Source organism: Balaenoptera borealis, assembly GCF_965194805.1.
Source record: "Balaenoptera borealis genome assembly, chromosome: 2".
Taxonomy (NCBI): domain Eukaryota; kingdom Metazoa; phylum Chordata; class Mammalia; order Artiodactyla; family Balaenopteridae; genus Balaenoptera; species Balaenoptera borealis.
The window spans coordinates 145,852,424-145,868,992 of record NC_138867.1 but is presented as its reverse complement, the minus strand read 5'-3'; the positions used below and the strand labels follow the sequence as shown (position 1 = coordinate 145,868,992).

Genomic DNA, 16,569 nt, shown 5'->3' with positions numbered 1-16,569 from the left:
TGCCACTTTGTGGTCATTATCATTTTCTTGGATGGTTTTTTAAAAGAATTTACTGTTAGGGAGTTAAATAATTTGAGTACCACACAGATGTTGTGACTATTTTTGCTTTTAAAAAGGCTGAAGCATCAGTGTTTTCTCTATAGTTGTTTCCATCTTTATTTCCAAAATATCCAGGTAAGTTGTTTTTAGAGGATTGTTTGAAGGTACATGAGTGGGAGCTTAAAAATCTGAATTATTCGGGTTTAACTTCTTTTTTCCCTCCCTCCAAAAGCAAAGCTATATTTATAAAAGGGGATTGCATAGACTTTTTAAAAGATTGAGTAAATTCTTACGGTTACAGAGATGTTCTTTTAAGACTTTTATGCAGCCTGCCCTCAGTTAATTTTAAAAGATACTTCCTGGCATTCTTGTTCATAATTGGTGGATGTTTTCTTTGTACGTTGATAAAGTCATCCTCCCTCCCTCCTCACCCATTTGGGTACCCACAGTCCCTGCAGATTGCCCTTGTAATACTTGGGGCTTTTAATTAAAAACACTATCCATTCACTTAGTTAACAGAATTGAGAATGTTTTAATTTTACTCTAATAATAGTTACCATGTATCAAGTCTACTTACTGTGTACTAGGCTGTATGGTAAGCAATTATGTATACTCTTAATTAATCTTGCAGTTAATCTTGACAATTCTGTCAAGTTACTTAACTGCAATTCCAATATCCAAAAAGCTCTGAAAACTGAACCTTCTGTTAATTTTTTGGTGGCAGACCCTAACCTGACTGAAATTATGTGAGCATATTGTATGTATTTATCCCATTTAGCGTGAATGTTCTTTCATTTCATTTTACTGCTGAAATAGTAATACGCTTGATGATAGGTGCTTATTATCTTTTGAAAACTGGGAAAATTCTGAATTCTGAAGCCTGTTCACCTCCATGGGGTTCAGAAAAGAGTATGCGTACCTGTTAGCTCCTCCACTTCCTTAGTGGGGGCATGGAGGTGGAGGGAGAGGGGTTAAGTAACTTGAAGTGAGGGGAAGCAGTAATAGTAGTAGTAGTGGTTAAGAACCTGACTTTGGGCCGACTGCCTGGATTCATGTCTTGTCTCTGCTGCTCACTAGCTGTGTGATCTTGGGAAGGCCATTACACTCTGTGCTTTAGTTTCATCAGCTATAAATTGTGATGATTACATCAACTGATGCAAATAAGTACATATTTAGAATAGTGCCTGGCACATAGTAAATGCTATATAGTTGTTAACTAATAATACTTTTATGAAGTAGCTACTAAGTGGCAGCACTAAGATGACAGCAGCTATTATTATAGTCACTTAAATGGGTTTGCTTGAATAGCCACTCAACCTAAATGTATTGTGGCCTACAATATAATCTGCATCTTCAAAATACCTTGAAAAAGTCTGTGGAAGCTTCAGGTAATACTGGTGAAGTATAACTTTCCCCTTTTAATAAGGAAGGATGACATTTATATTTTATGAGGGAATGAGATAACTAGGAGTTTTGTGATGGATGGTAGGGGTTGTGTCTCAATCTTTTCTTCCCAATACCCCTTGGGGCAGATGGCTTATGAGGAAATTATGGGCTTTGTCATGAAGAGAAAGTTATAGTCTCATCAGGGAAATTTAGTCCTTACAGTCTCTCTGCTTCTTACATGCTTCTAAAACATAATTGAGGGACTTCCCTGGTGGTCCAGGGGCTAAGAATCCAACTTCCATTGCAGGGGACTAGGGTTCGATCCCTGGTCGGGGAACTAAGATCCCACAAGCCGCAGGGCAGCTAAGCCCGCACGAACTAAGCCTGCGCTCTAGAGCCCGCCGGTCACCAGCTACTGAGCCCTGTGCTCTGGAGCCTGCACGCCACAAGTAGAAGCCCTCGCGCCGCAACGAAAGAGCCCACGAGCCACAACTAAGACCCGATGCATCCAAATAAATATTTTTTTAAAAAACCATAATTGAGAAGGGCTCACATTTGAGAATGACATACTTCAAAGTTAGGGAAAGGAAGATGTTTTTGTGTTCTTTGTACTTATTAAATGGTGGGAACAGACTAGTACAGCTAAACTTTTTAACGAAGTGATGTACACTTTTGGTCCCATCACTATATATTTAATCAGAAGCCTTCACTGGTCTTGTCTTTTTAAGAGACTAGTATTTTTTTTTTTTTAACATCTTTATTGGAGTATAATTGCTTTACAATGGTGTGTTAGTTTCTGCTTTATAACAAAGTGAATCAGCTATACATATACGTATATCCCCATATCTCCTCCCTCTTGCGTCTCCCTCCCACCCTCCCTATCCCACCCCTCTAGGTGGACACAAAGCACCGAGCTGATCTCCCTGTGCTATGCGGCTGCTTTCCACTAGCTATCGGTTTTACATTTGGTAGTGTATATATGTCCATGCCACTCTCTCACTTCATCCCAGCTTACCCTTAACCCTCCCCGTGTCCTCAAGTTCATTCTCTACATCTGCATCTCTATTCCTGTCCTGCCCCTAGGTTCTTCGGAACCATTTTTTATTTATTTATTTATTTTTGAGACGAGTATTCTTCATCCATCACACTCTTACCTAACCCTCCCTTATACACTCACCAACATGCCCTCTTTTTCCACCAGATGGTTATCTGTATTTTGTTGCTTGTTTAAGCCTCTGAATCCTTACCTGTCTCCTATGGAGGGGGCTGTTTGCTGACTGGTAATTCCTACGCTGCATCTTTTCACCTGTTGGCTTTTCTGCACCTGCTCAGTGTTTCACTTTTTAAAACTAACTTAAGTTGGCTACCAACATTCAAAAATGGGCAACCAGTCTCTGCCTCTGCTGTTTTGCTCTTCACTTAACCTGTTTGGACGCTTCCAGGTGTAGTCAGTTTCCTGCAAAGCTCATTGCCTAATCACTAATCCTCAGTGCTTTCTTTCCCTCTAGTCTGTAGCCTCTTTTGGCAGTGACTGTGGTCTCACCTACTACAGTTAGGTCCTAGGGTTGGGACCTAGTTTTATACTGTGTGACTAATTAGCATACTTGTATTTGAATAGATTTTGTGCTTAATGGTACTTCAGGTGAGTTTGCTGGCATTTATGCTTAAGTAGAACAAATCTTTTTTATATACTTTCTTTGCTTGAAATTTTTTTTTTTTTTCTTGGCCATGCCACAGCATGTGGGATCTTAGTTCCCCAACCAGGGATCAAACCCGTGCTCCCTGCAATAGACGCCTGGAGTCTTAACCACTGGACTGCCAGAGAAGTCCCTCCTTGAAAGTTTTGATGGAACTGAGATGTAAACTGAATCTAAGATTATACTTTTAAAAATAATTTTTAAACTTTATTTTGAAATAATTTCAAAGCAGAGAACTCAAACTCTTTATCTAGATGCACTGATTTTTAACATTTTGTCACATTTGCTTTATCATTCTTTATATAAACATGTTTTTCCCTTGAACTATTTGAGAGTAGGTTGCATACATCATTCTCCTTCACCCCTTAATACTTGAGTATTTATTTCCCAGGATCAAAGATATTCTCGTACATAACCACAATATAGTTTTCAAATTCAGGAAACATTGATAAGAGAACTTTTATCTGTTTTGTAGCCCATATTTCATTACTCTGTCACTTTTCTCAAAAATGTCCTTTAAAACTTTTTTCGTCCAGTAAAAGATCATGTATTGCATTTAGTTGCAATATAATATAGAATATATGTAATGGGGACTCTTTCTCAATTTAGGGTTGTCTGATACTTGCTTAGGAGAGGCTCAGGTTATACATGCAATGTTGTGTGCTCGGGCACCACATCTGTGGGCATGTGATCTTCATGTGCCCTCATTGGTGAATGTTCACTTGAGTCCTTCCTCAGGTCAGGGTGTTGTCCTGTGTAATTACTATTTCCCCTGGACTAATAATTCCTTTACTACCACGGAAATATACTGCTTCTCGTCAAACTTGCCACTCTTCATTAGGTAGATAGACAATTAAAAACATTTTTAATTGTGGTAAAAAACACATAAAATATACCATTTTAATCATTTTTAAGTGTATATAGTTCAGCAGTGTTAAGTACGTTAGCATTGTTGTGAAGCAGATCTCCAGAACTTTTTATCTTGCAAAACTAAAACTCTATACCCCTTAAACAACTCCTGATTTTTCCCTCCCCCAAGTCCCCGGCAACCATTCTACTTTTTCGTTCTATAAATTTGACTACTTCAGATATCTTATGTAAGTGGAATCATACACTATCTTTTTGTGATGGACTTGTTTCACTTAGCATAATGTTTTCAAGGTTCCTACATGTTGTAGCATGTGACAGGATTTCTATTTGAAGACTGAGTAATGTTGCATTTTATGTATGTGCCACACTTTATCCATTTGTCTGTTAAGAGGCATTTGGGCTGTTTCTACCTTTTGGCTACGGTGAATGCTACTATGTACATGGGTGTGCAGATATCTCTTTGAGATCCTTTTTTCTCAATTATTTTGGCTATATACCCAGAAGTGGATGTGCTGGCTTGTATTTTTAATTTTTTGAGGCATAGATATACATTTAATTTTGTAAAATTTTCTATTCCATGTAGCCGACTATTGAACTAATTTCATTCGTCCTGAGATTAAACTCTGCCATAATAACCAATCTTGCAGAGATGCAACATGAACCAGGATAAACTTATTTCACAGTTTTCCCTCCTTTATGATTGAACCTGTTGCTAATTTAAGGAGTGAGGTAGTTTCTGAAAACATCTGCTTGAAATGAAATACATCTAGATATTTTTTTAAATGAGTTAGTTGCATGTAATTTTTTCCTACTGTAGCATCTTTAAGAGAAAAGAATTAAGAGAGGGAAAGCTTTCTTTTTGTCTTTCCTTGATATATTTATTGGAGGGAGGTTTGGTCCAGAAAGAACACTGGGGCCTGTCTCAACTAACCCGCCTGAACTTTTTTTCTGAGCATTTGTTTCGCATTTACGTTAGCTGAAGATTCTTTTTCACAGTGATTTTCTCTTGCTTTGACACAAAATAACTAGTAAGCCTCAGTATTCTCCCTCCTCAGAATTTTGACATTCATTACTCCTAAATTATTAAGATGATAGCTAGTTTTAAAACTTTTTATAGATTCACAGGAATTTGCAAAGATAGTGCAGAGAGGTCTCTTGTATACTTTACCTAGTTTTCCCCAAAAGCTATTTTAAATTAAGCCATAATACCTGAGTAATTTTCCTTTAGAATTTTTGGGTACAAAAAATTGTAAATGGGTAAGGGTTAGAATGAGTCACTAATACATTAATAAATACCCTCATGCTGCACAAATAAGGGGAGGGGAAGGAGCAGAGATAGTTTGAGTCTTATTACTCAACTCATGGAGTATTTGTAAAAAGTTCTTTTAGGAAAAGCTCAAGCAAGGGACACTAGTCAGCTTTCCACATCTCCACTGATCATTAAAATCTTCCTCTGCTGAGGTCACTCTTTGGTGAGCATTCATATGGGGCATAAATATCTTCACCTTAGAAAAAGCTAAAGCAGACATGCTTGCTAAAAATTTAGATCCTGGGTTCCACCCTAGGAGAGTCTTACCATCCAGTCTTGGGGCAGGGCTTAAGAATCTCCATTTTCAAACACCACCGAGTGTTGTTGTGTTGCAGATTTCCCTGACTGTATTTGAGAAATTAGATTTTAGGGGTTTTAGGAGACATAATTTTGTTGCTACTTTATATATATATTTTTTAATTTATTTATTTTATTTATTTATTTTTGTCTGCGTTGGGTCTTCATTGCTGTGGGCGGGCTTTCTCTAGTTGCAGCGAGTGGGAGCTACTCTTCGTTGTGGTGCGCGGGCTTCTCATTGCGGTGGCTTCTCCTGTTGCGGAGCAGGGGCTCTAGGTGTGCGGGCTTCAGTAGTTGTGGCGCATGGGTCAGTAGTTGTGGCTCACGGGCTTAGTTGCTCCGCAGCATGTGGGAACTTCCCGGACCAGGGCTGGAACCCGTGTCCCCTGCATTGGCAGGCAGATTCTTAACCACTGCGCCACCAGGGAAGCCCTACTTTATATTCTTATTAAGGTAATAGTTTCATAAGTCAGTGGCTTTCAAACTTTTGAGCATAGTTACAAATATATTTTATCTGTAGACCCCTGTATATACATATATACATGAAACAGATTCATTGCAGTTACATATATTTACACTGTTTTTTAATTTAAATCATAGCTGTGACCCATGAAATTTGATTCCACAACCAACCTCTCCACACTCAGTTTGAAAACATGGCCATGGTATTAAATGTTGTCCATGGAAGGGTAACAGAATGATTACTAAGATGGAGTAGGACACTGATTCCCCTTTTCCTCTTACAATAATTTATCCTCCTGGTCTTTGAGGAAGTTTTATTATTAGTTAAAAATATTTTTCTACCTAGAGTCTGTCATACAGAGTGAAGTAAGTCAGAAAGAGAAAAACAAATACCGTATGCTAACACATATATATAGAATCTTAAAAAAAAATGGTACTGATGAACCTAGTGGCAGGGCAGGAATAAAGACGTAGACATAGAGAATGGGCTTGAGGACATGGCGAGGAGGGGGAAGCTGGGGCGAAGTGATAGTGACATCGACATATACACACTACCAAATGTAAAATAGATAGCTAGTGGGAAGCAGCCACGTAGCACAGGGAGATCAGCTCGTCCACCTAGAGCAGTGGGATAGGGAGGGTGGGAGGGAGACACAAGAGGGAGGAGATATGGGGATATATATATACATATAGCTGATTCACTTTGTTATACAGCAGAAACTAACACAACATTGTAAAGCAATTATACTCCAATAAAGATGTTAAAAAAAATTAAAAAAATTTTTTTCTGCTTTTGCCAATCCACTACCCACAATTACCAGTCTTTTTTTTTTCCCCTTTTTCTTTTGGTGCCTGCAGTTTCCATTCATCATTACACAATTAAGTGCCTCCCTATGTTATTAAAAACATTTAATGCTTGTATTTTATATGCTTAAGAAGGAAAGGCAAGGAAGAAGAAAAACCCAGAAGTGAAATTAATGTTCTTATTAAACTCCATGAAGGTAGACATATCAGATTTCACAGCTTATGTGATATAAACAGCTTTAAAGTAATTGGCTGGATCATCCTCACATTGAAATAATGAATTAGAGATATAGAAAGGATCCCAAACTCTGGTAAATTATTAGTTGAAAGTAAGATCATGTTACTTAAATGAAGTAAATTAAATGAAGTTCAGCCAAGATAAATGGCTAACATTTGTTGACCTATTAATCCTCCCCTGAATTCTCTAAGGTAGGAAATAGTGTTACTCCCTTTTACATATGCAAAAACTGAATTTAGAGAGGTTTAGTACTGCTTGAGGATACAAAGTTGGTAAAAAACTTTTAAGATGCTCGAGGTTTAGTTATTCCTAATAAAAGGAAGGAAATTTGTTCTCTCAGTTATGGAAACAAGTGAAAGTATAATGGGGCAAAATGATGGCTTCTTATACAAGTTAGAAAATTTTATTGTTAATACAAATAGTGGTCTCATCTCCTAAGTTATATTGTTTTATGCAGCTCTAGATTAAAACACAAAAATAACCTCTGTCTTCCTGTCACCTTGAAAAAGTGGTTGTTGAGCACCTCCATATAAGCTAAGGCCAGATGCTCAAAGTGCCTTGCAGTTAAGTAGTCAGGAAGCAACACTTGGGTACGAAATACTATGCTAGAATAGAAAGCTATTTATTTATTTATTTATAATTGAAGTATAGTTGAGTTGAAAGCTACTTTTTGCAGAGTTTGATATAGTGGGGAATGTGTCCTTCCTTTGTGGATTAGCCCAGACCCAAATTTGTCCCACTCTAGGTAAAAAAGGCTTTCCTCTTCCTTTGTGGTTTGTATTTGCTAAAAGTTGTTGGTTTGTGGTAGCCAAGCTAACAAGACTTCAGGAAGAAAACCATTTAGGCGTTGGAACCAGATGTCCTGGTGTTGGCTCTTCCTATATCCCTGCCCAAGTTTAGGTGTATCTGCAGCCCTAGAAACTTAATCTCAAGATTTCTTTCCAACAAAGAATTCTGTACCTTTTTGGGGACATAAAGACATTTTAGAGAATCTGAGAACCAAGACTCATTCTCCAGAAAAACAGAACTATACAAAACATTTGTATCGAATAATGTCAGGGGTTCTACCTGACTACTTGAAGCCAGTCCTTAGGTTCTAAGCACCTCTGCTTTAGAGGATTGGTGTTAGAATTGTATTGTGTTCAGTACTGTTTGACTCAATGAGTGCCTAAAATTAGCATGTACATGATGAAATCATTTGGTAGTGTGATTTTATTTTTATATGCAGGAATCTGAGTATAGCAAGTTTAGATTTAAGGGTTCTTGATGTTTAGCCCAGGCAGATTAAACCACAGTTATTTCTAAGTCTAAATGAGAAACAAGGTTATTTGACCCCTGTTTTATTAGAAACTGATAATTGTAGAGATTTGTGTTCTATACCAGTGCTTTGCAAACTGGGTCTGGACCTGTAAGGGAGTTTTGAAATCCATTTAATGCATCTGACTAGCATCAAAACAAATGAAAATAGACCAGAGCAGAAAAAAATATAATTATGTATCACATAATATAAGGTCAAGTATTTAATGAAACTTTTGCTTAAGTGTATTTATGTGCATGCATGTATACATGCATAAACATTTTATTGGATTGTACTGTGAAAATATTTCTTAATGTATGATGTGATTTTAAAAAGCTAGAAAGCTATAGCTCTATACCTGTCTGCTTTTGAGGTTATTTGAGTATCTGAATTTCTAGTATTTTTGTGGTTTTTTTCTTGGGAGGGTGGCCGGGTTGGATGAAGGCCATAAGAGTTAGGGTAGAACAGTAGAGAAGCAAATGCCTTTGAATCTTTATAGTGTTTAAACAATAAAGTTGAGATGGGATTTTTACTGATTCAATATTTTGGGGTAGTTAGGGCTGAATTTGTTTTGTGAAGCTTTTGAAAGCCATTATAACCAGAGGAAGATATGTATGTTACAAATTTATAGTTGCATTTACTAGACATGTTGTCTATAGTTGAGTGAACGTTATATCAAATGATATTATTAAGCTACCTGATAGAACATCCTTACTGATTGAAGACTGGAAAGATCTATTTTAAATAACATCAGCTATTATGGCATTGCTTAGAGCAACTATTGAGTATTTCTTTTTGAGTGTAGACCTAAAATGTAAGCCCCCCAAAAATGGAGGGCTTTGGGACCCAGGGAGGTTGTCTGTAGGTTTTTGGTTTTGTTTTTTAAAGCGAAATAGTTTTCAGGAAAGGTCATATAAATAAACATTAGGTGGTGTTTCAAGAAACTGAATTATAGACACTAACTTAATGGCTTCTTTTTTCCTTTCATTTCTTTCAAAGGTTTGGGCCCCATGGGATCCCTGTGACAGTATTTCCCAAAAGGGAATATAAGGATAAACCTGAAGCCATGCAGCTCCAAAATAATACATTCCAAGAAGGGACAGATGTCAAGCGTGAAGTGAATGGTGCTGTTCCTGAAGACCCTTCTCCTGTCCCGCCTCCTGAGCTGAGCTTGGCTGAAAGCCTGTGGACTTCCAAACCACCACCTCTCTTCCATGAAGGAGCACCTTATCCTCCCCCTTTGTTTATCAGGGACACATATAACCAATCAATACCTCAGCCACCTCCTCGGAAAATTAAGCGACCCAAACGAAAAATGTACAGGGAAGAACCTACTTCAATAATGAATGCTATTAAACTACGACCCAGGCAAGTCTTGTGTGACAAGTGTAAAAACAGTGTTGTTGCTGAAAAAAAAGAAATTAGAAAAGGTAGTAGTGCAAGTGACTCTTCTAAATATGAAGATAAAAAACGGAGAAATGAAAGTGTAACTACTGTGAACAAAAAACTGAAAACTGACCATAAGGTGGATGGGAAAAACCAAAATGAAAGCCAGAAAAGAAATGCTGTGGTTAAGGTTTCAAATATTGCTCACAGCAGAGGCAGAGTAGTCAAAGTTTCTGCTCAGGCAAATACATCAAAAGCTCAGTTAAGTACTAAAAAAGTGCTCCAGAATAAGAACATGGATCATGCAAAAGCTCGGGAAGTGCTGAAAATTGCCAAAGAAAAGGCACAGAAGAAGCAAAGTGAAACCTCTACGTCCAAAAATGCACATTCAAAAGTCCATTTCACACGTCGATACCAGAATCCTAGCTCAGGTTCCCTTCCACCCCGGGTTCGTTTAAAACCACAGAGGTACAGGAATGAAGAAAATGACTCTTCTCTGAAGACAGGACTGGAGAAAATGCGGAGCGGCAAGATGGCACCAAAGCCCCAGTCCCGCTGCACCTCTACCCGCTCAGCAGGTGAGGCCCCTTCAGAAAATCAGAGTCCCTCCAAAGGCCCTGAAGAGGCCAGCAGTGAGGTTCAGGACACAACTGAAGTGCTTGTGCCTGGTGAGCAGGATGAACCACAGACGCTGGGCAAAAAGGGCAGCAGAAGCAATGTCTCTGTTTACATGACCTTAAATCAAAAGAAATCTGACTCTTCCAGTGCTTCAGTGTGTAGCATTGATAGCACAGATGATTTGAAATCCTCCAACTCTGAGTGTAGTTCTTCTGAAAGCTTTGATTTTCCTCCAGGCTGTATGCATGCACCTTCCACATCCTCTACTTCCTCCTCTTCAAAGGAAGAGAAAAAGCTCAGTAATTCCTTGAAAATGAAAGTCTTTTCCAAAAACGTCTCTAAGTGCGTCACACCAGATGGCAGGACCATATGTGTAGGGGACATTGTTTGGGCCAAGATATATGGCTTCCCCTGGTGGCCAGCCCGTATTCTTACTATAACTGTGAGCCGGAAAGATAACGGCCTTTTAGTCCGACAGGAGGCCCGTATTTCATGGTTCGGGTCTCCAACAACATCTTTCCTGGCTCTTTCGCAACTCTCCCCCTTTTTAGAAAACTTCCAGTCACGCTTTAATAAGAAGAGAAAGGGCCTGTATCGCAAGGCTATCACAGAGGCAGCTAAGGCTGCCAAACAGCTGACCCCTGAAGTGCGGGCTCTGTTGACACAGTTTGAAACGTGAACATGGACAGTAAGGTAGGCAAGAACCTTTGGAAGGCGCCACAGATTTTCTAGTCTAGTTAGGGATAACTTCTGCGAGGTAGCTTGGCCAAATTGGAGAGAGAACTTGCATTCAGTTGGCTGCTTTTTTATACTTAACCTTACGGCCATTTTTAGACTGAGAAGCTTAAACTGAACAAGCAATCAAATTTTGTCTTAAGGAAGTGAGATTTTAGTATTTTTCAGTTTTGAAGTCTAAAACCACCCCAAGGCATAGGAGCCATAGCCTCAACTGAAAATGAATTTTTGCAGGGACTGTTAATTGCCATTTGTACCTAGTACTGTGTGTATGTGTATATGTATATACACACATGTAAATATATGTGTGTGTGTATGCATAGATACATACATGTATCAAATATAGCCTGTCACTATGTGACACAGGTTGCATATCTGGGATCATAGTAAGGGCTGGTGAGCTAGGGGGAATAGTGAGGATATGTAATGACTACTTGTTTTTTAATTAATGAACACTTAGCCTTTCTATGTGCGTAATGGCACAGGAGTTTGATACTTAGATGTTTGACAAACTGAGATGCTTGCTGTTGAATTGCACACTGGGGAAATAGCCCAGTATTTGGGATTAAGACTGTCAAGGCTGGCTAGGTCTGAATCATCGCTCGCTCTCTTGTCCAGTGGGGACTTAACAAAAACTTTCAGACTTCTGGTTTGGGAGGTTAGATAGGTTTGTCTTTGGATATGTAAACAGTTGATTGCTAAATTTGGTCAGATTTCTCCTGACTGGCTCTTCCTAAATTCTTAGGATACGTCCTGGTAAATTACACTTTGTGAATTAATTGTCATATATGTAATTGTTGCATTTTGGATGTACCTAGTTTGATAATTTTTAAAAAATATTTCCATTTAAGGTATCTGTTTGCAGGTCAGAAAATGAGAAAATGTAATTGTGTAATGCTCTGAAATGTAAAAAAAACAAGCTGTAAATAAAATCGACTAAATCCAAATTATTTGTGTGTGTTTCTCAAAAAGCTTTGAAAAATTTCAAGATGGTAGAAAATTATTCTTTGTAATAGTGTATAGAGGAGATGAAAAAAATCACTTATTTTCCTATTTGCCCTATCAGGGAATATATAATCTAAGCATGATAAAATTCAAATAAGTGACTAATCAATATATTCTTAAAATGAGGTTTTGTAGTATAGAGGTCTGATATGCTTCTAGACTTGAGACCCTCCTCCAGCCAATTTCTCATAAGTGTATGGATTTTAATTATTTCATTTTTAGCTTTAGTATTTCATCACATGCTTCTTTTTCTTTTTTTACATTTGTGTAATTAAAATCAATCTCTTTTCTGCTTGATCTTCTGCCTCAGGTATCATTGTTTTTGGGGCTTGTAACTTAGCTCACTATTTTTCTACATGGTCCATCTGTCCCTAAGATTTGATTTCTTATTTTCCATTTTTAGCTTTGTATTGTTAGTGAAAAATCTGATTGATTGCCTGTGGAGGCAAGTCTGTCCCAAGATTTTTAAAGTTGCTTTCATATTTTAGGCGTCCAACTTAGCTTTTAAATGTGATACAATGTCAGTTTGACACTTTTGGAAACTTGGAACTTTTAAAGAGAGCAACTTTTTGTGGATTTCTAAGTAATGCAGTTTGAAATATCTTAGTTACTATGGACTTAATTATGAAAAGATTAATGGAGATTGAAAATCAGTAGTCTTCGGTCAGCTTCCTTAAGGTAACGTACCGATTTCTGCAAAAGCAAGTGGAATTTCTTCTGGGGAACTCAGTCAATGCTTTTTGATTATAATAAACACACAATTAAAAAAAATGTTTCACTTGAATAGAACATATTCTTTCCTGCAAACAGAAATAATTATAGTATTTTAAAAATTCTTTGATTATAACAGGTTGAAAGAAGTTTATAGTGTGATTGAGGGGTTTTAAGGAAGTATCTTAAAAGATTTTCAGGGTATCTGTTTCAGATTAGTGAATTTGTTCATTCAGATATTTTTGAAAGTTTGAAATCTAAGGTTCAGGAAGATTTAAACCAGGCAAAGCAAAGAGCCACCTAAGTTATGTAATTCTAAGGCTTTGGGTAATGATCCAGGTGAGTTTTATCCTAACATAGAAATGGTTTTGACAGTGGATACTGCTGATGTAGTTAAGTGCTTGGGCAAATGTGCTCTTGTGGGATAAACTAAATTTGATTTGTTTCAGAAGCCATGGAGAAAAAGAAGAAAGAAAAAGATAAAATCATGATTGTTGAGTATAAAAGTAACACTTAGTTTGATATAGTCCATACCTTTGAAGAAAAGGTTGAAGCATAATCACAAATGTGCATGATCTCTTATTATTATGCCAAATAATCCCTCTGTTTTAAACCAGCAGTCTGGCATATTTCATCAGAAGTTTCAATAGGGAAACAAGTTTGAAAGAATTTCTGTAATCTTTAAGATGTACTGTGTGTTCTAAACACTGAACCAATAGCTGCATACTAAACAGTGTTTTCAAACAGAAATTTCTTAAGCAGCTAAGATATATTTGTCCAGTATCCACTGTAGATGGAGATAGAGTTGAATTGGGTAATTGTAGCCATTTTTCTCTTACATTTCTCTTTAACAACAACAAAAAAGGAGACACTGAACTCTTTATATGGAGACAACCAAATGGGTATTTGTTTTCCCCCTTGCAGAGAGAAAACTAGGCTTAGGCCAGATCTCTAGTGGTCTAAGAAAAGTGGTTAGAATAGGATTAGCAAGGGGGAGAAACGACGGGACGTAAAAGCTGTGAAAGCTAAAGATGTCTTTATTTCTAGAAATCTTTGGAAATGTAAAGCATCAGAGTGTTTTTCTCATTCAGTTTTCTAGAATTTATAGACCAGAAAAGGTCTGGTCTGTAAGTTTGGAAGGGACTCTTTATAGATGTGGAACCAGAGACCTGAGATATCAGTGAGACCAAGAAAGTAGAATTCACTAGTCTGAAGCCTATTTACAGGACTAGATGGTGTGTCCCTACTTGGTTTTCATGGGGAAAATCTATAAATAATAATTTTAGATTGCTACTAAGTAGAAAAGACAACAGACAGGAATATAGATATGAAGATGGACTGTAGGCAAAGGACATGGAACTTACTAAAATCAGCTAAATGAATATCTTCATTAGCGGGTCTGAATTTCTAATTTAAAAATAGTGTTGCACCCCTGTTTGAGCAGGTTGTACTTACTATTGGTTATGTTGAAGATACACATTTACATTCTTTTATATACATACACATTCTTTAATATAAAATAACTGAATTGAGAATTGGAAATACCTTAAGAAACCTATAATTTGGATCTAAAATTAGATTTTTCCTTTTAAGTTGTGAATTTTTCTATAGCTTGTGCTGCACTGGTTCACATTTGGTAGTATTCATAGCAGAGAAGAGATTGGCAAATGTCTAGAAAAGTTGATAATGTTTAAATTCAGGACAATGTTTTGATCTGTATCCGGTGATGGCCTCCAATAGGGAATTTGCCAGAGAGAATTCTGAAGACCCTGTTTCTAAGTTGGGACAAATTTAGTGTTTGCTTTGGAATTGTATTAACATGGTTGCTATTAAAACAATTAAAATGCCTGATAGAGGGAATTCAGAAATAGAACAGAAGGCTGGTGCTGTGCCAATAGCCAGGAGAAATAAAACAGCTAAGCTGCCTTAATTACCTTTACCTGGTTCTGACTTAGTTACTAGGCTCTTAATATTCTGTATTTACAGTTTGTGTACATTTACTGTACTCCATTTAACAAAGAGTGAATAGAAATAAAAAAATGAAAGCTTCAGTAATTAAAGTCATATAGGTGATCTGTATATTTTTAGTTTTCCAGGATATCTTGGTGTTTTTACCGTGGACAGTTGATTCTGAGATCAGAGGAGAAAAGCTCAACTCTTTTTTGTTTATTCTTTACTCAAGTAAGAGACTTAACCTTTATAGACTCAAACAGCGTTTTTTTCTGGTTTACTTTCTTTGGGACTTTAGGTGGAAATCATTTTTTCCTTCATATTAATAGAGCATTGTAATTTGCTGGGTTTTGTTTTTTTTTGGTATTTAAAATATTATTAAATATACCTAACATACAGTTTACCATTTTTACCATTTTTTCAAGTACAGTTCTGTGGCACTAAGTACATCCATGTTGTGTAGTCACCACTACCATCCATCTGTAACTTGTTTTTTGATACAAATCTTTTAAGTTTGGATGGTATTGTTCTGGCAGCCTGGCTTCCAGCGTTCCTTCCTAATCAACCTGCAGTGCTGCACGGGGCTAACGGTGCCCCCATTTTTAAGAACTATAACTACCTCTTGGTAAAATTTTTAGGTCAATTAGTATGACTGCATTTACCTATTAAATACTCTTTAAGAGTAGGTTTTAGGTTAAAACCATCACCTCCTAATGACAAAACCAATTTTGCGTATATGGAAACCATTTAAATGATTTTAGTAATGGAGTTAATTAAATTAGTTTCCAAAACTTTAACTATTTACATACCATCACACTCTTTACCATATTTTCATATGTGTACCGTTTTTCCACTTTTTATGTCAGTACTACCAATGGAAAACAAATATGCCTTGACATGTAGATAATTCTATTAAAATTCTAAGATCATCTTGTATACTACACATTGGTAGGAAATACTGAATTTTATATCATGCCTTAAAGTCCATCTTGGATAGAGTCAAATTTACTGTATCTAATTAATCTCTGAAAAAACTAATTGCCAATCTTGAATTTTTTCTTATAGATTCCTATGTTATGCTAGCATAAATTAAAGATTGGTTGTGGGGATATGTAAAGGAAATGAAGAAAATAGACTCAAAAGTTACCAGGATTTATCATAATAGTGAATTTCTGGTCAAATTCTCATTTTTAACTGAATAAATTACATGGCTGTAGTATATGGTCTAACCTGTGGGCCTTCTTCTGTTAGACACTTTGGTTTGTAAAACAATTTCATAAAACTTTGATGTTGAAAACTGGCCAGTTCTAAAATTACTTGTCTTAAAAGTTGGTTTAAAAGTGCATGAAATATTTCTTCTTTAAATTCCTGATATTTGTAAGATCTCGTTAAAAATAGGCTGAAAACACAGCCATTATTTAAATATGGAATTTTCCTTGTATCATAAGAATGTGACAGTTAACCTTTTGTTGCCTTAGAAGTCTTAGTGCCAGAAACCTCCTTATAATTTTTTCTATCCAGTGTGGGTATCTAGAAGGAATACCAGATACCCCATAGCCAAAGTGTTATGGCTATGTTATAATCACACTTTTTCCTTTTCATGTAAACTAAAAAACTTGTAATTATAACACATATCAAGTTGTAGCAAGAGCTTGTTTTTTGTTTTTTAAATATTTAAGATAATTTTGTAACCCTCAGTATCCCTCACTTAGTTCTCTGCAGCACAAAGATTCACTTAAAAGCTACTGAAAAGTCCTGGAAGGAA

General features: G+C 36.7%; 1 protein-coding gene across 10 annotated transcripts in view; it reads left to right on the top strand.

The window, feature by feature from the left end:
- PWWP2A (PWWP domain containing 2A) overlaps positions 1-16,569 on the top strand; it is a 40,855-nt gene that overhangs the window by 16,367 nt on the left and 7,919 nt on the right. For 4 of the 10 annotated variants that reach the window (XM_082379877.1, XM_082379880.1, XM_082379883.1 and 1 more), the window contains exon 2: positions 9,399-16,023. The exons of 2 other annotated variants lie outside the window; for them this stretch is intronic. In XM_082379877.1, the coding sequence (XP_082236003.1) occupies positions 9,399-11,082 (1,684 nt within the window). In that variant the 3' untranslated portion in view covers positions 11,083-16,023. Of the gene's footprint in view, positions 1-9,398; positions 16,024-16,569 lie in introns of those variants that run through there. 4 more of the 10 variants (XR_014241277.1, XM_082379884.1, XM_082379881.1 and 1 more) reach the window with 2 other exon arrangements.